This window comes from Phocoena sinus, chromosome 1 (genome assembly GCF_008692025.1).
Source record: "Phocoena sinus isolate mPhoSin1 chromosome 1, mPhoSin1.pri, whole genome shotgun sequence".
NCBI classification, from domain to species: domain Eukaryota; kingdom Metazoa; phylum Chordata; class Mammalia; order Artiodactyla; family Phocoenidae; genus Phocoena; species Phocoena sinus.
Genome location: NC_045763.1, coordinates 163,665,205 through 163,687,445, shown reverse-complemented (window position 1 = coordinate 163,687,445; position 22,241 = coordinate 163,665,205). Strand labels below are relative to the sequence as shown.

The following is a 22,241-nucleotide window of genomic DNA, read 5'->3' as shown; positions in this document are numbered from 1 at the left end:
TCTCAGTGTTATGTTTAGATTCCTTTCTTTTTATTTTTTGTGTGTCTATTTTAGGTTTTTGGTTTTTCATCACTGTGAGGTTCATATATATAACAATTCAATGGTCGTTTAAGTTGGAGTGAATTCTAACTACCCTGCATTTTACTCCTACATCCCATGTTTAATATTTTTGACATCATATTTTACATCCCATTGTTTTGTATATCCCTTAACTACTTATTGTAGATATAGATGATTTTACTACTTTTGTCTTTTAACCTTCCCACTAGCTTTATAAGTGGTGATTCACTACCTTTATTTTTTTAACATTTTTATTGGAGTATAATTGCTATATAATGATGTGTTAGTTTCTGCTTTATAACAAAGTGAATCAGTTATACATATACATATGTTCCCATATCTCTTGCATCTCCCTCCCTCACCCTCCCTATCCCACCCCTCTAGGCGGTCACAAAGCACCGAGATGATCTCCCTATGCTATGCGGCTGCTTCCCACTAGCTATCTATTTTACGTTTGGTAGTGTATATATGTCCATGCCACTCTCTCACTTTGTCACAGCTTACCCTTCCCCCTCCGCATATCCTCAAGTCCCTTCTCTATTAGGTCTGTGTTTTTATTCCTGTCTTACCCCTAGGTTCTTCATGACCTCTTTTTTTTTTTTAATTTTTTTTAGATTCCATACATATGTCCCTGCCTTTATTTTGTGTTTGCTTTTACCAGTGAGATTATTTTTTCATAATTTTCTTATTTCTGGTTGTGCCCCTTTTTTTTTTCCACTTAGAGAAGTCCCTTTAACATTTCTTGTAAGGCTGGTTTGGTGTGATGAATGCTTTTAGCTTTGCTTATCTATAAAACTCCTTATCTCTCTTTTAAATCCAAATGAACGCCTTGCCTGGTAGAGTATTCTTAGTTGTAGGTTTTTCCCTTACATCACTTTGAACATATTGTGCCACTCCCTTCTGGCTTGCCAAGTTTCTGCTGAAAAGTCAGCTGATAGTCTTATGGGAGTTTCCTTGTATGTAGCTCGTTGCATTTCTCTTGTTGCCTTTAAGATTCTATCCTTAATTTTTGCCATTTTAATGACAGTGTTTCTTGGTGTAGACCTTTTGGGGTTCATCTTGTTTGGGACTCTCTGTACTTCCTGTACCTGGATGTCTGTTTCCTTTCCCAGGTTTGGAAGTTTTCTGCTATTATTTCTTTAAATAGGTTTTCTGTCCCTCCCTCTTTCTCTCTTCTTCTTCTTCTGGGACCCCTATAATGTGAATGTTAGTATGCTTGATGTTGTCCCAGAGGTCTCTTAAGCTATCCTCATTTTTTAAAATTCTCTTTTCTTTTTTTCTGTTCAGCTTGTGGGATTTCAACTAATCTGTCTTCCTGATCAGTGATCTGTTCCTTTGTGTTTTCTAATCTAGTTTTGGTTCCTTCTAATGTATTTTTCATTTCATTTATTGTATTCTTCAGATCTGAAGGAGATTCTCTAAGATCAGCAAGTGGGTCTGACCCAGGTGTCTCAAATTACTGCCTCTATTCTGGAACTTGGAGCATGTGAGGTTTTGCACATGCCCTTTAAGAGTAGAGTTTCTGTTTCCTATAGCCCTCTGGCTTTTCTGAACTCACTCCTGGGTTACTTTCAAAGCCAGATGTCCTAGGGACTTGTCTTTCCAGTGCGGGATTCCTGGGCTGGGAAGCCTGATATGGGGCTTGGACCTCTTGCTCCTTGGGGACAAGCTTTTTGGTTGTGATATTCGTCTTGGCTGTGGGCTTCCAACCTGAGGTTGTGGGTCCTGGGTCCTGCCTATATCATGTCTCTGCTTCTCCCACCCATCTTGTTATGGCTCCTTCTTTATATCTTTGGTTGTGGAAAATCTTTTCTGCTGGTCCTCAGGTTGTTCTCACAGAGAGTTGCTCTTTAAGGAGTTGCAATTCTGGCATGCCCATAGGAGGAGGTGAGCTCAGGGTCTTTCTCCTCCGCCATCTTGATGCCCCTCCCTCAGTTAATATTAATTGATGGTGATGGTGGCAGTTTGCTCTCCTTCCCCAGATGCCAATACTTGTTCTCTCATTCAATCTACCCTTTTTTGCTTGTTTCGAGTAAATTTCCTCTAACTTGCTGAAAGTAACAGGTAATTAACACCACTTAATAGCTGTTAAGTGGGATAATCATCTGTTTTTATCCTGCTATGGCGATGCTCAAGACCACCCAGGCTGCTGCTCAGTTTGCTCTAATAAGGGAAGATCTGTGGGGCAATGAGAGAAACTCCCTTTGCTGAAAACAGCAGGTGCCTGTTACATAAATGATGTGGCAACAGAAGCCTTACATGGAAAATACCACTCTAGGAGGGCAGGGAGTTAGGAAGACCCTGGGGTTTCGGGACCCTTTGTTCCCTACAAGAGTTGAGCTCCTTCCCTTCAAGTTGGGCTGGGGAGGGGAGGGCAGGGCTAGCAGCTGTACCTAAGTTCACTGGTGAACTCTATGAATGTGAGTCCAATGTCGAGACTAATTATCATGCCCTGTGCATAGAGCTTTCCACTTGGGCAGGAGATGACTTGTTTCTGGCCTTGGCCTCCTTCCTGTCACTGTGGTCAGGTAAAATCATCATGACTGTTCTCTGGAAATCTTACAGGCTGGTAGAAGGGATTTTTGATCTCAAGGTCATTTCTGTGGAAGATTTGGAAGCGGTGTTTTTCTAGGACACGAGGAAAAAAGTGACTATCTCAAACACCTCCATGAAGGGTGATGCCGAGTGTAGTTGGGGAGGCCCCCAGCTTGGGTATTCTGCTTCCTCCCATACAGCTTATCCTCTAAATCTCAACTCAGAGGTCATTCTCCTCCAAGGAACCCTCCTTCATTTCCTCATTCAAAGTGGATGGTTTCTTCTTTCCTTTCTCCCTGCCTCGTGTTGCTTGAATCTACCTCTGTACATCGGCTCCCATTTTGTTGTGCTGTAGAAGCCATGGTTTCCGTGGTCATTTACATGGCAGTCTCCCCCAGCTAGGCTGCTTTGCACTCACTGCCTAGTAAGGGCTTATAATAAATATTTGCTGACTGAGTGCATAAGTGGGGCTCTTCGGCACTGGAAAGCTTGTTAATCACTTATCCTTCTGCCCTTCTCATCCTAGAACTTTCCCTTCTTTTAGTCTTTCTCCTCTCAAACAATCTGAACTTTTGCCTAATCACTTCCTGTATTCTGAACACGACAATTCCTACTTCCCTCATCCCTGGCTTAGAGAAAGGAAGAAAGGAGTGGGTAGCTACAAGTGTTAACTTAAGATGTCTTTGAATTGCCCACTAGTTGTAGGAGAATTTTGTCCCTTTAAAAATATGGCATTGCTTGAGAGAGTGCTTTTATTCTCACCTCCTCCCTGAGTGGGCTCTTAGTTCAGTAATTTTACAAGTATGTGAGGAAACTGGCAGAGAGGCTTTTGAAATTCAAGTGTATCTTGAAGCTGCATGAAAATGGTGATAAAGGCAGACTGGGAGGTATGGGCAGGGCTGGAATCCCAAAGATTTGGTCCTAAAATGAACCAGTCACCTTCCAGGTTTAGAAAGTCCACTGAGACACAGGGAAGGCCAGAGACAGGCAGAAGGAGCTTGTGACAGTGAAGGGCAGAGGTGACCTGCCGAGGACAGGCAGAAGATGGCGGAAACTAGGGGCTGCGAGGTTCTGGAGGTGGAAGGATGCTGGAGAGAAGACCTCCATCCCTGGAAGATACCAAGGCCAACCCTTCAAGATCAGAGACCATGGCCATGGGTTCTAAGGGAGCTTCATGGGTGTTCTTCCACACGGTGGTGGCTTGGAGAGCCAGGAGCCAGACACTACTGCCCTTATCTGCCAATGCTACCTACCCAGACTCAAGTCCGTGAGCAGTAGTTAGTGAGCATTGCTCTGTGAGCGCAGGACTGTCACAGCCCTGCTGGGGCACTGGGACCCTGGGTCTTCAGAATGGAAGCCTCTGCCTTGTGTGTTTGGTCTGTGGATCTCAGCTCAAATATTTAACAAAATCACCTGGGATGCTTCTGAAAAATGCATATTTCTGGCCGCAGTTTATCTTAGCAGACGGGTATAGCACCCAGAAATCTGCATTTTAAACCAAGTGTCCCAGGCAGTTCTGCTACAGGTGGCTGGAGGATCCTATTTTGGGATTCAGTGCTGACCAGTCATTTCTTAAACTTTAAGGTGCATGTAAATCACCTGGGGATTTTGTTAAAACCCACCGGGTTCTGGGATGGAGCCTAAATTCTGTATTTCCAACAAGAATTTGTTGGAAATTCTGTATTTCCAACAAGCTCCTGGGTGATGCTGGCGATGCCGGTCCTGGGACCACACCTGGAGGCACAAAGTTCTCAGTGCTTCACCTGGGAACTGGTTAGAAAGGCAGATTCTTAGGCCCCACCCAGACCTACTGAATCTGAAACTGGGTGTAGGGCCCAGCCATCTGTGTTTCAGCAAGACTCCCAGGTGACTCGGAAGTACCGTAACATTTGGGAATCAGTGCTGGATGATGGTGAAGCTTAAAGACATGGGCTAGGGAGGGGGGCCAGTGGGAGTGCCAGGGTGGTAGAGCAGCGAGCAAAACCCGTTCTGTTACTTCTTGTCCCGGTTTCCTTCTCCTCCAGAAGCGAAACTGAGACCCTTGTGAACTTGACTGGAGGGAGCCCCTTCCGCATGCTGTTGTGCACGCACGCTTTTCCTTCCGTGTCCCCGGCACACAGCACAGCTGGTGGTGAGGGCCCACGGGAAATGGCAGGGGGACTAGGGGTGCTGGAGCCCATGCGAGTCAGTCAGAGTGGAAGCTGGTCCCCGAGGAGCAGTTAGGACAGGAAGGCTCAGGCAGTTCCTGGGAGTCTGCGCAGGGAGCCAGGGAGCCAGAGTGGTCCACGGTGGCTGGGCCGGGGTCTGCAGCACGTCAGTGCACAGCCAAGTCCCAACGGGGGCCTCTGGGCCGAGCTGTGAACTGGGCCCTCCTCACTCTAGGTGGCCAGGAGCAGTGGGCAGCGGGGGTATGGGCTTACCCCGCACCGCACCTCCTCTCCCTGGGCCTTTTCCTCTCTCTGTTGCCTTCTCCGCATGCAGAGTGAGCCCCTGTGGGTGTCAGGAAAGCTGCAGAAGCTTCCCCAGCGTGGATTAAACGTGCTCAGGGAGGATGGATGGAGAGAGGGGAAGAAGCCAGAGGGCCCCATGGGGTTGGACAGTGGGAGGCCTGCAGAGGAAGCCCCCTGGGGCTGGAAGCAGCGCTCCGTGGTTCCCTGCTCCACCTCTGTGCCCTCACTGAACTCCTGGCCTCTGCAGGCCAGAAGGAAAATGTTCCTGTTTCTACGTCCTGGGTCACTCAGGCAGGATCTCCTTCCCTTGCTGTCGCCCCCTCTTGCCCCTGTGTTTCTGGGTAACAGGCCCGTGGGGAACATGTTCGGTGACTGATTTCCCCTGAGGCCTGGCTCAGTCTCCTGGGATCAGCCGTGAGGCTCTGATCCTGACCGAGACAAGGTCGAAGCAATACTTGGCCCAGGCATTTAGGAGAAGTGCTGGCAGCGAAGGGCACAGAACCAGGTCCACAGTTCCTGGTGTGTGTACAGTCAGCATACATCAGAATAATTTATGGTGACTTTTGTTTTCTTATTTTTTCTTACAGTGTTGTGTTAATTTCAGGTGTAGAGCAAAGTGATTCATATATTTTTTTTCCAGATTTTTTTCCATTATAGGTTATTACAAGATATTGAATAGAGTTCCCTGTGCTATACGGTAGGTCCCTGTTGTTTATTTTGTATATAGTAGTGTGTATCTGTTAATCTCAAACTCCTAATTTATCCTTCCTTCCCCTCCCCCAATTTTATGGTGACTTTTTAAATTACAGTTCTAGACTAGGTGATTCTCTGTTGAGTATGTCCCAGAGGCATCCGCTCTCCCCTTTAAAATATTGGATAAACACCGTGCAAAACCCAGGAGGTCAAACAGTTTAACGTACCAGCATCATCAAATAGGCAACACTCTAGTCGGCCCGACCGGTGTTCCCGCTTAATCATGTCATCTGAGGTCGGGGTGCCAGCTCTTAGCCGGAGGCACCGGAGGCTGCTGGGAGCCTTGCCCCTGGGAGGGCTGGCCCACCCTCCCAACCCCCGGGCTGGTGCAGGCTTTTGCCTGACTGCTGTGAGGCAGCGCCCTCTCTAGGAGAGCTTTACCCAGAGCAATTAAAGAGAAAGTGGCCTTCTAGGAAGGGCCTCAGACAGAATAAGGTTTCCTGATAGTGCTTGAATGCTTTTCTCAGCCTTCCATTTGGCAAAATCCCAGGTTCCTAAGCTGCCATCCTGTCCTTCCTTCCCGCTGTCTCCTCCCGACGTGGGTCTCGTGCACAGTTGTTCATTTGGGGACAAATAGAGAACGGCTCTCCATGCTGGACATTTCTGAGAAGATTGCCTCCTCCCTGCTCATCCCAGAAGGGCTCCTCTGTTTTAGGGCCAGTTTGGTGTGGGCTGGGAAATCAGATGAAAGAGACATTATCTTTTGCTTCTTTTTAATATTCACTGGCTCCTGGGCAGATAAACCTTAGGACAGATACAACAGTACAGGACAATACAACGAAGGGAACTGGGTTATTGTTGTCTGAAAACAGGCGGAGATTGGGGTTTTTATGGTTTGAGAGGCAGGCTGTCAAACAACCCTTGGTTTTTTCTTTCCACTTGGCAAAGCTGGGAGCCTGGTTTAATCAGAGCGGGGGTCAGAGGAGACCGGATGGAGAATCGGGAAACCAGATCTGGTTCTGGGCCATTTCACTGACTTTCAGGGTAAGAGTGACAAGTCCTGAGAATGGTAAATAGCTCATTTGTGATTGTTAACAGTAACAATGATCACATTCATCGCGATAACGGCATCTTCCTTTCTTTGATGCTTCTTCCCCTTTGAAGAGCACTCTCAGAGGACACCCTGTGTCCCTTCTAGCACCCTTGCTGGTAGGTTGTAAATGTGGGCATCTAGAGATGAGATAAATAAGGCTCAACATGCTTAGCTGCTTTTCTCAATATCACACAGTCGATCGTTATGTAACTGGTAAGAATTTATGTAACACTTTGAGATAGTGGGCTAATATTTTTAGCCCAATGTGATCACAGCAGAAAAGCTTGTTGTCTGAGTCAACAGGGTTCACTGAGAGATGGGTGGAATCTCTGGGTCTCACAGCTGCCACTCCCTTCAAGCTACTCTCAGCCCTGGAACCTACCCCTAGGCTTCTGTGGCTTGACTTTTAGGGTGTTTGGTCCCAGCCATGCTTATACCAGCTCCTCAGAAATCCTGCCCCCCTTGGGATGCATGGTGGGAACCAGGAGCACATCTCCAGCACTAGGGTGCTGGCCACGCCTTCTCCTCCTTCACCGCCCCCTCCTCCCCAGTCTTAGGGAATCCCCGCTCTCCCCCAGGGAGCTTCATTCCTTTGCTTCCCAAGCATCCCCTCTCTCTTTCCTCTCCCTCTGGGGGTTAGAAGAGCTTCTCCTCTTGCCTCCTGATACCCCTCTCCTCCACAGCAATGAAATAAGACATTGATACATTATTATAGTATTCTCCTATCATAGGTAAAAGTTACCAGTCAGCTGCAAATCGCTTGGGGGCTAAAGCCGGAGCATGAATGGATACATGAATGAATGAGATGATGCATAAGTAGAAATAAGATAGTTTTAACACAAATAAAATAAAATTTCCAGGAAAACAAGGTTGTGGATGAAAGCTCAGAGCGGAGCTGAATGTGGCACTTACAGAGGAGAAGAGATAGCTGCTCTGTTGGACAGAGGGAGCAGGGTCCAGGGACAGAAACCTGCTAGAAGGTTCCGGCACCGCCTTGGGAGGATGTGCAGGGGCCCAGACCAGTAAGGGGCAGTAGAAATAAAAAAGGAGAAACAAACCCAGGTGGCTGTGAAGAAGAAATGACAAGATTTGGAAACAGACGGGTGAGGAAATGGATGAGACAGAGAAATCAGAGATAGCTATTATTAGCAGAAATCGGAAATTTAGGAGATAAAGGTTACGGGTGTTGGGAGGAGAGTGAGTTTTCAGCACACGGTGGCTGTGGGCTATCGAGATGGAAATGACTGCCAGGAAATGAAAATTGAGGACGAGAATCTGGGCAGGAAGTCAGGACAGGCGATCCTTCCCAGATGCCACATCCATCCTCTTAGAAGTGATGGAAGAAGCGGGGGAGTGGGTGAAATCTTTGAAGTCTGCACTGACAAGTGTCTGAGCTTTACTGGCGTGCGCTGAGAGCTTCAGCTGACATGGGACCTCTGCGTACATCAGGGCAGGGGATAGTGGGAGGAGGCTGTGTTGTCATCATACTCTCATGGCAGGCCCCCACCCCTCAGTTTACGATGGTGACACACAAAGCCTCCAGCACCAGGGGCTGAGAAGGCTGAGTCCCAGCAGGAGGGGAATAAAATGAACATTTGCCCAGAACTTGACCCACGTCAGGCCTGGCGTTAACCCATTAAATGATGAGTAAGTGACCGTTTTCGATGGGCTTGTGCAGAACCCGCCCAGGTGGTGACTGTCACCTCTCTGCTTTTGTTCTCACGGTTCCTCTTCCTGGAATGCTGACCTCTGGCTTCCTCGCATGATGAGGTTTTACTCATCCTTTCAAGTTCCCTTGATTCCGCCTTGATCGCAAAACCTTCTGTGAGCCCCCCTGGTTGGAGGGAATTGCAGTCTTTTCAGCAACCCCACAATACCTGTATTGAGACCACTTATTTAGTATTTATAACTCTGTAAAGCAGGGCATAATAAGACACGGGAATTCAATAGACTGTGGCCTGCATGAAACAGTCCCTCTGTTGTGTGAAAGAATGAGAGTGGCACCATTCCAACAGCTTGTCATAAGACAAGGAAACAGTGTTCTGCAGTGTGAGGGTATGACTCAGGATGGAGGGCGGGCGGGCGGTCCTCCCCTCAGCGTTTCTGTGGTTGGCCGGGGAGATTCAGGGGTGGTCTTTGTATAACCGAGATAAGCAAGGTTGGGAGGGGACAGCTAGTCCAACTGCCCACACGAATGAATAAGCATTATGCCCGCCTGGTGGTCATTCAGCCCCTGCCTCAGCATGCCCAGTGTTTGTGAAAGGAAAGGCGGGCTGGCTGATCCGGGGAAGGATAAAGAGGTATGATTACCTCTTGGCTTTTCTCACTGATTACTCATTTTGTACCAGACAAGATGGGTTAAATCACGCTGTGGTTAAGAAACAACTCCCAAATCTCAGTAGCTTAGAACACGGTCCAGTGGTCAGGACTCCGCGCTTCCATGGCACGGGGCACGGGTTCAATCCCTGGTCGGGGAACTGAGATCCCACATGCCCCGCGGGGCAGCCAGAAGAAAACCCCAAAACACCCCACAAGTTTCTTTCTTGTTCATGTTTGGTGTCCATCACCGGCTGCTCCAGCACGCCTCTCCTCGCTTATGGCTTCCGGATGCTGGAGGACCCTCCAGCCTAAGTGCGTTTTGCTGTGTCAGAGGGCAGAGAGAGAGAGCCTGGAGCGCTTTGCATCGGCTGGTAAATGCTCCAGCCGTTTCTGCTCACAGCCCTTTGGCCCCACCTTCCCGACGACGGGTACGGGAAGTGTGTGGAGGGAAGCAGTAATGCCCGCTGGTCAAGGCTGGTGCTCATGGCCCAACCAAGGTTCACTGGGTTCATAAGTCTCCCCGGCCATTGCGACAGGGACTGCCTGAGGAAGCGGGAGAGAAACAATGTGTGGACGTAAAGGGCACCCTCGCCCTCCCACCTGCAAGGATGCGCTGCTCAGTGATAAGAAGAGGCAGCTGGGGAGAAGCCACCCCGAAGAGCAGCCTGGATTCTGCAGCTTTTATCCCACCCCCGGCAGGTGGGGCACCTCTGGACCCAGCTGGCCTCCCTTAATCAGTTTTCCTGAGTGTGGTGACAGTGACAAATCCTCCCTGCTTAGCAGATTGCAGCTCCCGCTATAAATCAAGCCTCGAAGAGAGAAGAAACAGTGGTGCTGAATAGAGGGACCTGAGATCCAAACTGTAATAGTCAGAGATTTGTGAGACGGGGATGATCCAGGCCTGGGGTGGCTGTCTCTTAACATGTTAATTACCTCGGCCTAAGTGGCTGAAATCAATGATTAAAAAATGTAGAGACATGCATAGGAGAGGTCACAGCCGCTACCCCCTGGGGCTGGCAAGCCGAGAACAGGGGCTTTCTCTTCGAACAGGAGGAGGTAAGGTGGTGTCTTGGCTGGCCGCAGATGGGGTTGGAAAGGATGGCTGCAAGGTCCTGTGAGGAGAAATGTTGAGACGTACCCCCTCCCACCAGGTCGTTGAGGCTCACAGGGGCTAGCTGTGCCGGTTCACCCACTGAGGCCACTGCCTCTGGACCGCTGGCTCTTGTACGTTGATTCCAGGGTTACTGCCCGAGAATTCTAAGAGGCGGGCTAATGCAATTCATTCTTCACTGGACTTGAGAATGAAGAAGATGCCACTTAGTTACAAAATGCATTTCTTAACACCTGTGCCTCTGCATGTATTTATTTCAAATGTGTGTCCCCCACTGTATTTCCCATCTTGGGCGGTTAGCTCACCTGACTAAAGTGAGAGATGAATGAGACCAAAGTCATGTTCCTTCCCCAAATAGGAGAGTTCAAGGCAGTTTGTTTTCCCCCCAGAGAAATCTTGGTTTGTGACCACAGGCTGCATCCCTAATGCCAGCCAACCATGCTCCAAACATATGCACTTGGTCAGTTCAATTCATTTTATCAAATACTTGTTCAGTCTCTGCTAAGTACAAAAAAGCACTTTGCAAATGGAGATGAGAAAAGAATAGAGTTTGGCCAAGGTGGCTCATAGACTAGGGGTAGATCCGTGTGTGTCAAGAGGTAGGAAAGAAGGTAATGACTCCATCGTGGACAGGTTATGGAAAGTCCCCCTGAGTGAGGGTCGGAAAGCATGCTGTGGGGCTGCAGGGTGGGGTGAGGTGAGGTGGGGTAGTATGGGCTGAGCTTCCATTAGAAAGTACTGTTTGAGATGGGCCTTGAAGGATGGTTGGAATTTGCTAGACAGAGCGAAGCATTCAGCGTGGTCTAAACCAGTACTGGTCCACGGCCTGTTAGGAACCAGGCCACACAGCAGGAGGTGAGCGGTGGGCAAGTGAGCGGAAGCTTCACCTGCCGCTCCCCAGTGCTCCCCATCGCTCGCGTTAGCGCCTGAACCATCCCCCCATGGAAAATTGTCTTCCATGAAACTGGTCCCTGGTGCCAAAAAGGTTGGGGACCGCTGGTCTAAATGACACACAGAGGCTATCCCCCCATATATATATATGAATATGTATATACACATAATGAATATATATATTAACTCTTAATTCATTAAATATTAACTGTTAATGAAATAACTAATTCATTAACTATTCATTCGTTAAGTATTTATTCCTATATGATTGGGAAAGATGGTACATTAATATCTCTATTTTGGGGTTTCCTTGTTACTGGCCCGGGGACCAAATTTCTCCTTTACAGTCACTTTGATTTTTGTTACAGCTTTGATTTCTGTTAAGATGTAAACACACTTGCGGGGGTGGGTTCACAGTCACGTTGAGCTCTTTTTACACCGGTGCAGGTAGATTGGGCTCACGGAGCTCAGTCTTCCTGTTGGTTGCCTTCCACTATCTGACCCTTCTTGGTCTGGGCTGGTTTCTTTCCCCTTGCTCCAGAGGCTAAACTTTCCCTCTTTTGTCGTATACTACATGTTCTTACTCTTGGGTTCCTCTTCATCCACGCAGCATCAAGAAAAATGCTGTTTCTCGCTTTTTCCCCAATGCTTCTGTGTTTGAACAGTATATACATATTTGCTTTAGGTTTGTGAGTTTCTATGGGAGGATACACAGGGCCTAGGAGAACACGAGCAGGGCAGTTACAGAATCACTAGAAAGTCTATCAGTATTTCTTCCAGTGGGTCCTGCCTTGGGCCAGACGTCACAGGGGCTGGATGGCCTCTTCCGCTCTTCCCACCTGTGGTCATCCACAGGTGACCCCCTAAAGCAAGTGCCCTATTCTGGTAAGTAGGGTGCTGAGGGCCTGTGTCCTTTTTGGGTATAAAGCATGGCTCCGGTACCTTAAAGAGGAGAACTTAGCAGAAACGGGTCACAGTCCAGGGGCAGTGACTCTGTGATGCTGCGGGAAGGACCTCTGTGTCACCAGCATGTCAGAGGAAGTGTCCAGGCAGGCGGACGTCAGCCGCTATAGATGCAGGAGTGACTTTTCCTCCCTCTAACGCAGGCCTGTGTCTCTGCTCCCTCTTCAGCTGGTGCTGCCAGAATACTCCATCCACAGCCTCTTCTGCATCATGTTCCTGTGTGCTCAGGAGTGGCTCACCCTGGGGCTGAATGTCCCTCTACTTTTCTATCACTTCTGGAGGTAAGTCTGCTTGGGACTGCCCTGTCCTTCCCCTTTTCTGCTCGGTCAGCCTGCCCTCCAGAGACGACGTCCCCCCAGATGGACCGGCCACTTAGTGCCTTCCTCTCGTCCCTTCCCTTGGTGACCCTTTCCTCAAAGCCTTCTTTGCAAGCTGCTCTCAGACAATAATTCAGGAAGGGAAGGCCCTTCCTGTAGGTTCCACTAACCACAGCCTCAGCTCTCACAGGTCAGCGTTGAAGGCAGCCAGAGCATTATTCACAATGGCCGCAGAGAGGAAACAACCCAAATGTTCATCAGAAGGTGAATGGATAAACACAATGTGGTGTATCCTTTCGATGGAGTCTTATTGGGCAATAAAAAGCAATAAAGTATTGATACACACTACAACATGGGTGAAGCCTGAAAAAATTACAAGTGAAAGAAGCCAGTCCCAAAAGGCCATTTATATGCAAAGTCCAGAATAGGCCAATCTACAGAGACAGAAAGTAGATTGGTGACTGCTAGGGGCTGGAAGGGAGAGGGCGTGAGGTACGACTACACTGCTTTCTTTTGAAAGGGATGAAAATGTTCTGAAATTAGATACTGGTGGTGGTTCTACAACTCTTATGAATATACGAAAAACTGCCGAATTGTATACTTTTAAAAGGTGAATTTTTTTGACAGATGAATTATATCTTAATAGAAATAGCCCACCTACCATATGGGCTGGATTTTCTGGGACTGTTCTGATCTTAAATTTCTTCCCTGCCAAGACCGTGCCTCAGATCATGTGATTTAGGTAAAAGAGAGTCGCCGTGTGGGTATATAGGAGGCAGGGAGGGGGAATACGAAAGTAGTCAAGAATGCAGATGTGCAAATAAGTTAACCACACTTTCCCTTCGTCCCCCAAATATTTAATCATTGTCATTACAGCATACAATGTAGCCTGTATTTAGTCACATCTAGAACATTCACCCCATTCATTCAGCAAACATATAGAACACATACTACATGCCAGACATTATGGGGGATTCCAAGATGAATGTAGAATAATATCGTTACCCCCAAGGAACATATATACCCTAGTGGTAGAGGGAAATCGATTCTTACCAGATGTATAAGGAACGTAGGTAGGAGTGTAGAGAAATGGAAGTGTGACACTGGGGAATCTGGAAAACCACATTCGAGGCTAAGGGACTAGCCTACTCAGAGGTAAGAAAGCACCTGGTGTGTCTGGGGAACAGTGATTGCTCAGTGTTCTTGGATATGGGGCTCTCAGGTAGAAGGGAGCAGAGATGGGGTTGACAGCTGGGGATCAGGTAAGGAGGGTCTGAAATGATTTGATAGAAAGTTGGAGTTAATTGATTCTGTAAGAGAGGGATACCTCTCAGAAGTTTTGAGGAGGAAAGTGGCAGCGCCTGATCCGAGTTTTAGGAAGGTGACCCTCACAGCCGTAGGAAGGCTGGGTTGGAGGGTGAAACTTTGAGGACGAAATCCAGTTAGGAAGTTCTGATGAAATTCCAGGTGGAGAGACTGGAGGCTTGAAGTTGGAATGGAGAGAGAAGGAGAGGGTTTGGAGAGGTAAACTGGACATGCCTTGGCCAGTAATTGGATGCAGGAGGTGAGGGAGAGGGAGTGTCTAGGCTGGGTGGCTGGGAGGTGACCAAGAGCAGGACGCAGGCTGAGGGAGGAAATAAGACGATTCAGTTACATAACAAAGTCCTTCTATGTAAAGGTAACCTACTAAAATCTGAATTTAGAGAGAAGTCAAATGGAAACATAATGCTGTTGAAATGTATCGCCTACCCACTCAGAGACTTTCCACGCCTACCTCCTCTGGTATCCACAACAAACGGGTGCTTTGGGGTTGCCTCTCCCTGTTGCACACACAGGTTACAAAGACTCACAAAGGTTACGTCATGGCCCAGAATCACTCAGCTGGGATATGGCAGGGCCACCTCTCTATGGATTGCAGGCTGTGTCCTTGTCACCTAGGGGCTGGCTCTTCTCCTTCTAAAATGAATTTATCCCGAGGTCCTTCAAATAGTGTGTTGTCAATCCAAGGTATCAGAAATGTGGTTAATTTACAAAACCTTGATTGGTACACTGCTTCTTAGGGCTATCACTCCTCCAAAAGGGAGGGCGGGAGAGCCAGCCGTGTCCTTAAACTTGGAATGTTTCCGTGTAAAAGAAGGGAATGACTGCAGTCTCCTTGCCAGTAGGGAGCTTGTCTTACTTTTTTGAATCCCTGACAGGGTCTAGCCTAGTTCTGGTAACTTGTTAAGTACTCAGAAAATGAAAGAAAAAGGAGTGAGGAGGGCAAATGTCCTTTAAAAAATAAGAGTCCTGATTTCTCTGGTGGTCCAGTGGTTAAGACTCAGCGCTTCTACTGCAGGGGGCGCGGGTTCAATCCCTGGTCTGAATGCTGCGTGGTGCGGCCACAAAAAAAAAAAAAAAGAAGAAGAAGAAGAAAAGAAAAAATAAAAACCAGAGTCCTTGAAACCCCTCTATTTCATTTCCGCTTCCCCCTCCTTTCCAAAGGTCCAGCCGGGCGATGTCTCTAGTGCAGATAAAGCCCCCTCTGCCCTAGTTCCCAGTTTGCTTAAGTACAAGTAGAACCGCAGAACTTTTGTTCAGTACCTGTTCTTTGAGATTTTTTGGACCCATCACCTCACACAATTGTCACAACAGCCCTTTGGAGTAGGCAGTTTCAGTCCCATATTGCAGATGAGAAAGTTGAGGCTCGGAGAGGTTAACAGTTGACGCAAGGAATCTCAGTCTGGTGACGGGTGGACCTCAGGGCCCTGGCTCTGTCCACTGGGCCACTCAGCCACCCTGCCACCCCTTCCTCCACTTAATGAGGCCTCCTGGGAACAAGGCCACAGCAAAAGCAAATAGGTTGTGAAATCTGCTCCTGGGCAGAGGAGAGGTGAGTGGCCTGGAGGGCTGAGACCTGGCAGATGTCATTGAATCTGGCTTGCGGTTTCCTCTCTGCATAGCGTGGATGACAGATAATGTCAGTGCAATCCTTTGAAGCAGATGAAGAGGGATCTGAAATACCAGCTCTGTGAGTTGCTACGTTACAGGGATGCTCTTCAAAGCCGATGTGATTAAGCCCGTCAGACCACTCGTCCGGTCCTCGCTCTCACTCGAGGATCACGGCCTGTCCCAGAGCCTCACGGGAGCCATTAATCTGCACCCGGCCTCCTGATTCCATTACCAGACTAACAAAAAGAACAGCCCGCTGTGCGATTTCAGCTGCACTTTGTTCTCTGGCTTTGAATGAGGCCCTGGCTGAGGCCCTGGGGGCAGCCATCTGGTGAGGGCCAGAGGGACGGCCTCAGGGACGGGACTTGCCTCCTACCTGACCACTTCCCAAGGTCTCACACAGCGCAGTGGGAGAGTTTCTCTCCTTCCGGAAGCAAGGCCGGTTCACGTTGAGCTGAGGTGATGCTTTGAAGAAGGCGAAGTCTGCATTCACCTCTCTCCTCCCACTGCTCTTAGGTTTACCCAGTTTCCCTCGGGGGCTGCTCTCTCCCCGCGGTGGCCAATATTCTGTTCGCTGTGCTGGGTCCTTACATCAAGAAGAAAATGACCTGTAAACTACTCCACACTCAAGTGGGAATATGATGTCCCTCCCAGAGTATTCAGGATTCTAAAAGGGGGTCTGGGAGGAGGATAACCCAAAAGTAATTAATGTTTAATCCAAATAATTAATGTTCATGGTAGAGTTGTGGTACAGCGACACCAGGCAGCAGATATGCAACTGACATCAACCCGCGCCTGTGCCCCTACTGGCAACGCAGATCCATACACATTGTGGGCCTCCCTCTGCTACCCCCTCACCCCACCAACCCACATCCCTGGAGAAAGGAGGCTCTTCCTGGTATCTCCCAGGTACCACCATGGGACACGTTTTCCTTCTGTCAGAGCAGCTGTGTGTGAGGTGTACCTGATACTGGTGGATCTGAGTATTTGGGCGTTACTACCTGCTAGAAGACAGTGGCTGAGCAACTTTTTAGCAGTGCCTGGGCTGTAATTTGGGCAGTGATTTTGGCAGAAGGCAGACAGCTGCTTAGCAGAGATTCCTCGGATTGGAAGTCTGGCATCAGGGGGACTCAGCCCAGACGACTTCAGATGTCCTGTCCAAGCCTCAGAGCCGATGATGCCGTGCGCTTTCTCTGCAGGTACTTCCACTGTCCGGCAGATAGCTCCGAATTAGCCTACGACCCGCCGGTGGTCATGAACGCAGACACCTTGAGTTACTGTCAGAAGGAGGCCTGGTGTAAGCTGGCCTTCTATCTCCTCTCCTTCTTCTACTACCTTTACTGGTGAGTTTCTGCCCCTTCTTGTGCGTTTGACCCCTGCAGCAAATGGAGAAATTTTCCAGCTTTTGCAGGTAGGAGTCCCAGCCTGTCAAGGATGCTGCCAGCCACCTAACTGGTTCAGGAGAAAGAGCTTCTGTGTAAAGAAGTGGGAGGGGTGGAAGGTCCTGCTGGAGGCCTCGCTGGCTGATAGGAACATCCTTTGGGCTACATGGTGAACACACATTCTGCCAACCCCTCTTAGGAGATTATTGGTGAGGTGCACTTGGTGACTCCTTCCCCATGCAAGGGGCACCCTGTCCCCAGCGACTCCACAGCTCAGACACTCAGGTCACCTGTGGCCCCGGATACATAGCCTCGTTGCCCCCTAGTCTGTGTGAAAGCAGTCTTGGGGACCACAACAGAGACACCACCCCCCCCCCCCCCCCCCCCGTGGCAGTCAGTGCTTCACAAATGGGCATGTTGGGCCATTAAGTGCTTATACTTACAATGCTCCTAATATTACGTAACGCCATTCTAATTAAATAAAACATGCTGGCTTTATAATTCTGTTTCAGGAATCTCCCCTCTTTTCACCTCTTTATTCAGAACATTCTAACTAAGCAGATAGCTATAAACAGACTGTCTCCTGGCTTGATACCCAAGACAGTGTCTTTTCTGAAAATGTCTCTCCTCCTTCCTGTTCCTCTTTGGACTCATCTCTGGGGTGTCTCACCTGTCAGCTTGCTCTCCTGTCGCTACCTGCACCAGACCATGCTATCTCCAGGTACCCCAGCACTGTCTCCAAGTGGCCGGGTGGCCAGTAGCCGGGTGAGGAAGCGGAGGCTGGGGATGTTAGACTCCCAGGCTGCCTCGAGGTTCAGGTTAGGCTGGGGCAGCATGGGAAGCAGCTGCATTTATCCAGCATTTAAAAACGAGCCATCCTTCGAGCAAAGAGCGCGATATGTATTTATTGTTCAGTGTATGAGCTAAAGGCTATCATTATCTGCACGTTAACAATGAGGAAACCTCGTCCGAGACGTTAGATAATTTTCCCACGGTCACAGCTCAGAGTGACACAGTGAGAAGTCCCTCTCAGGTCCTGTCCCAAAGATTGAGCTCTTAACTGCTGGCTGTCTTAGGAAACCTCTAGAAAAGGCTTTATCGAAGTGTGGTCTTTGGACCTCCTGCATCAGAATCAGGGGTTGAGGAGGGTGTGCTTCTTAACAGTGCAGATTCCTGGGCTTAGATCTGCTGATTCAGAATTTTGGGGCCAAGCATCACTCTGGAGTTGCTGCCTGGGTCCACCTCGTCTCCCCTCTGCATCCCCAGGATCCAGAAGACTCAGACGCCCCAAGTCTTCTCCTATAACCCTCAGGGCTGTAACTTCCTCCGGAATAATTCGGCCCTGGAGGGGATTCGGAATATTCTACCACATTCTTGTTGGAGTCAAGGGTTGGTTCAGGCTCAGGGTGACCCCTTCTCTCCTCTTCCTGGATGGAGTGTCCTGGGACAATGCCTGCTTCAATTTGCAAGGAGCCTGAGGGCCTCCGAAGCCTCTCCGGGGCTTTCCGAGGTGCCCAGCAGATTGGCCCAAGTCTCCCTGATCTAAGTCTGAACTTTCTAGCAACTAAAGCTTTCTCAGGCTGCTTCCTACCACGGGCAACCCTCATGGGCTTAGCGATTTGGCACCTTGCGCTAACAAGGAGGTTCACTTTCTTCCCCGGAGTGTGCCCAGCCTCTTTGCGGGGCTGCACACAGCTCCTCTGCTGACTCATAGGCTGAGGGGCCTGTCCCCAGAGACAGCATTGCCCCTCCTCAAAGCCAGCAGAATAAGGGCAGTGCTTTCCCTGGCTCCTGCCCCGTTAGCCTGGGATTCTCTTTAGTCTGGGTGGAGACTGAGGCAGATCAAGCTTCCTCATTTCAGTTTTGTTGCAGCATCTGCTGGAGCCTAAGGCGCCGGAGGGAACGGGGCCTAGGAGTCATAGGAATTTACGGATAGAGAGCTCCTCTGCTCTCTGTCTGCTGGGCTGTGGTGGCCATATTGGGGCTCCTGCCCGTTAGATGACTGTGATCATCCTGTAACTGATTATGTTCCAGGCATTCTGTTCAGTTTGGCGCTGCCTTTACGTTACATGTGTTAATTACTTTGTTTCCAAAACAAAATGGGTATCAATTGCTCCTCCCGCCTCAGCTGGGACCCTGGGTGGCAGGGTTGAGCCTGACATCTTGGAGCTCTTCAGGGTTCCTCAAAGATCCTGTTTCTCCCACCTCAGGGGCTCCCAGCCCCTTAGATCCAGGCTCGTGGAGAGCCAGGACTCTCAGCCCAGGCCACTCTTATAGGAACGGAAGGGGACCCACGTGCATGGAGAGCTGCCTCTGAGCTGAGCACAGTAATAGAGACTCAAGTGACAGCAGCTGGGAACCCTATAAAGGTGGGGTTTGTGTTTTACAGTTTGAGGTTCCTGAGGGGTTCCTAAGGACCTCATGGAGATTAAGAAATGTGTCCGAGGTCCTAGCGGATAGTTAGCAAAGCATCTGGCCTCGGATTCTGGGCTGTCTTCCCACGGTGCTGTGCGAAGCATCCCAGCGTCCAGCGCCACCCGCTTCTCAGGTTGCCTTGTGGACCAGGAGACGTTTGCAGGTTACATGGGATGGGGATTACTTGATACCAATACTGATGCTGATATTAAAACTAAAAATAATAGAAGCTGGTTAGTCTAGTGTGGATTCTGCCTGCTCAATATAAAGATCTTTTCAAATTAAGGGTGTAAACCAGGATGATATTATCTGCCTACGTGGTACCACCCTGCTATCCATTTACTCTGGATCATGCCTGCGTCCCCTCCTGTTCATTTCTCTCACTCAGATGAGGTTATTTATGGTTAACTTGATGGCAGAGGCCTCAACTGTTTCATTTCCCTCTGTATCTGCAGTGCCCTGGCCAGCGCCCAGCACACAGTAGGTGCTCACTAAACCCTTGTTTGCGCTACAGCTTAGCCGTACACTCCCTCGAGGCGGGGGCTGCACACCCGCCATTGTTTCCCGGCACCAAGAATGGCGCCTGGCCCGCAGGAGGCGCTCAATAAATATCGAATGAATGAGGGAAATGAAAGTGAGTAGACAAATACAGTGAAGCTGCATGTTACAATGGAAAGAGCACTGGCTTTGGTGTTGGGACATGACTCCTAGCCTTGCGTTGTGACCTTGAGCAATCCACTTTTCAGCTGACCCCCGCACTTCCCCATGTTGAATAAGACCCCTCTAGCGCCAGGCCTGGCCAGTGAGGCTCTGTGTCCATGAGGTGCATCAAGTTCTCAAAGGCAGAACTTCAGCTACTCAGAGGGGCTTGTCCGGGCTTCGCAGCTGGAGAGGGTTAGAAGTAAAACACTTTAGTTTCTCGCCTTTGGTTTTGTTTCTTAGATGATCCTTTCTTCTCTCTATATTGTGAAAAGGTGGTGGTTTTTCTTTCTGCCAAATGGAGAGAGTGTATATTTTGGTGTGGAACATTCTTCATTGTTGCAGAATTAGCCTGCAGCCCTTTCTAAGAGCACAGGGATGCGTGACCCCCTCCTTGGTAGCGCTGGGGCTCCACCTTAGGACACAGGCTCGTAATGCATGTTTAATGCCTGGGCTCTGTTAGAAAAAGTAGGGCCAGGGAGTTACCCAATTAAGAATTCATCCGGTTCGTGTGCCCAGAGGGCCTGTGTTCACACAAAAGACCTCACAATAGCCATGCTCATCATTTCCCTAGCACTGCCGTATCATCCACCCTAATCTGGGAGCCCCTGGACACAGCCATGTGGCAGCTGGTGGCATAAAGAATCCACTGCACCCCTCCCACCCCTGGGGACCTGCCCTGCGATTGCAGGAAAGAGGAATAATGGCCACGATAATCGTCCTGATGAGAATAATGATAGCAATCACATCTCTCATCCAAGGAGCGCAGGATGGTCTCGTAACAACGTCTAGTCCAGCATTGTGGGAAGTGGTAGGGGGAAGAGTCCGGGGAGTAGAAAAGATGCTCTCGTGACAGGAATGAAAAAGAAGCAAGGGGTCTGGCTTTTGGAAGGTGCCGCTTTTGAGGGCCGTCTGAGGTCTTTTGTGGGCTCCCACTAATGCCTTCTTTTCCTCTTCTTTCTGCATCCAGCATGATCTACACTTTAGTGAGCTCTTAACTCAAAGACCACGCACATCCTCAGAGACTGGGATGGGAGAGGCCCGAGGCTGCGCAGTCCACTTCCGCTGGTGATGGGAGAAGGGACCAGTGTGGGGATGTGACAGACAGAGACGGGCAGACACTCTGAATCGGAAGCCGGAAGCATGCAGCAGCCAGCGGCCGAGCGCGCACGTGTTGTCACCCTGTGTGTCAGTCTTTGGCGTTCACACCCCACACTCGGGCTGTAGATCCCTTCTGAGCAGCGGGGGCACGAGGGGTGACGAAACGCGAAACCTCTTCTGAGCGAGAATTGCGGCTTCCTGAATCCACTTTATTGAATGGCTCCCTGAAGTTCACACTGCGTTCCTGGGCCGTGGGCGTGGAGGCTGGATGGCTGGCAGGTGCCTGCTAAGGAACAGCGTGACCCAGGGTCAAGGCTGTATCTGTGGGACTGATTGAAGTCCTCAAGGACGTCACCAGCTACCTGAGACTCTCGTGTTTCTTCCAAGCCCTGGCCACGCCCTTCACTTCAGTGGGAGGGGCCTGGAAGGTGTGCAGACTTGCCTTGGGCTATAACCAGCCCTGAGCCTGCAGGGGTGTCTATTTTCCTGCTGTGCTTTGTAAGAGCCCAGCTTAGGATGTTAGTGACATCACAAGCTGAATTTGGGACAGTACGTTGGTAAAGAGTTATGGCCAAAGTCAGGGCTTGGGGGTGGTGAGATGGGAAGCGGGGAATCATAGGAAAAAATGATTTTTTAAAACACTGATGACATGTTCAAGGTGTTATTTCTTCACCACCACAAACTGTATTCTTCTGTTGTCATCCCAAACTATCACAGAGTCGCTGAATGCAAATCAATTGGTCAACACTAGTCAAAGCTACTGACTTTTAAGACTCCCAAAACAATTCTGAGGCCAGAAAAAGCTGGAGTGGCAGCTCTGTACTGTGGGCATCCGGCAGCCGAGAAGTGAGACGACATAATTGTAGCTTCATTTATGATGCTGCATCATTCGTGCTGTTCGGTTCAACACAAGGACATTAGCTCATTTAGAATTTTCCATTCGACATTCTCTCCTTTTTGGGTAGGAGTTGTACTCGGGGGTTGTAAATAATGACAAGGCTGAGATTTTTATTATGTTTAAATTGGGCATCATGATTCTGACCTTATTCCCCAAACTTCCCCTCTTTTCTTCTGTTTGACATACACAGGCTATTTATACATATACCAGCTTCCACCTGAAGTCCGTGACTCAGGTTTATGAATGGTGTTTGTGTAACACATGTGCTGTGTTTAAAACGCAGCGACCGCTCGAGTGTCTCGCCTACCTGGCTGTCTCATTTAAACGCTTTACAGGCTGGCTTCATCTCCATATGGATGGTAAACTGGTAGGTAGACAAAGAG

The 22,241-nt window shown here is 49.2% G+C and overlaps 1 protein-coding gene across 2 annotated transcripts in view; it reads left to right on the top strand.

The window, feature by feature from the left end:
* CNIH3 (cornichon family AMPA receptor auxiliary protein 3) overlaps positions 1-21,906 on the top strand; it is a 118,124-nt gene extending 96,218 nt beyond the window's left edge. The window contains exons 4-6 of one of the 2 annotated variants that reach the window (XM_032646781.1): positions 12,284-12,396; positions 16,563-16,706; positions 20,830-21,906. In XM_032646781.1, coding sequence (XP_032502672.1) covers positions 12,284-12,396; positions 16,563-16,706; positions 20,830-20,857 — 285 coding nt within the window. In that variant the 3' untranslated portion in view covers positions 20,858-21,906. The remainder of the gene's footprint in view (positions 1-12,283; positions 12,397-16,562; positions 16,707-20,829) is intronic. The other variant, XM_032646792.1, reaches the window with a different exon arrangement.
* Positions 21,907-22,241: the final 335 nt, after the last annotated feature.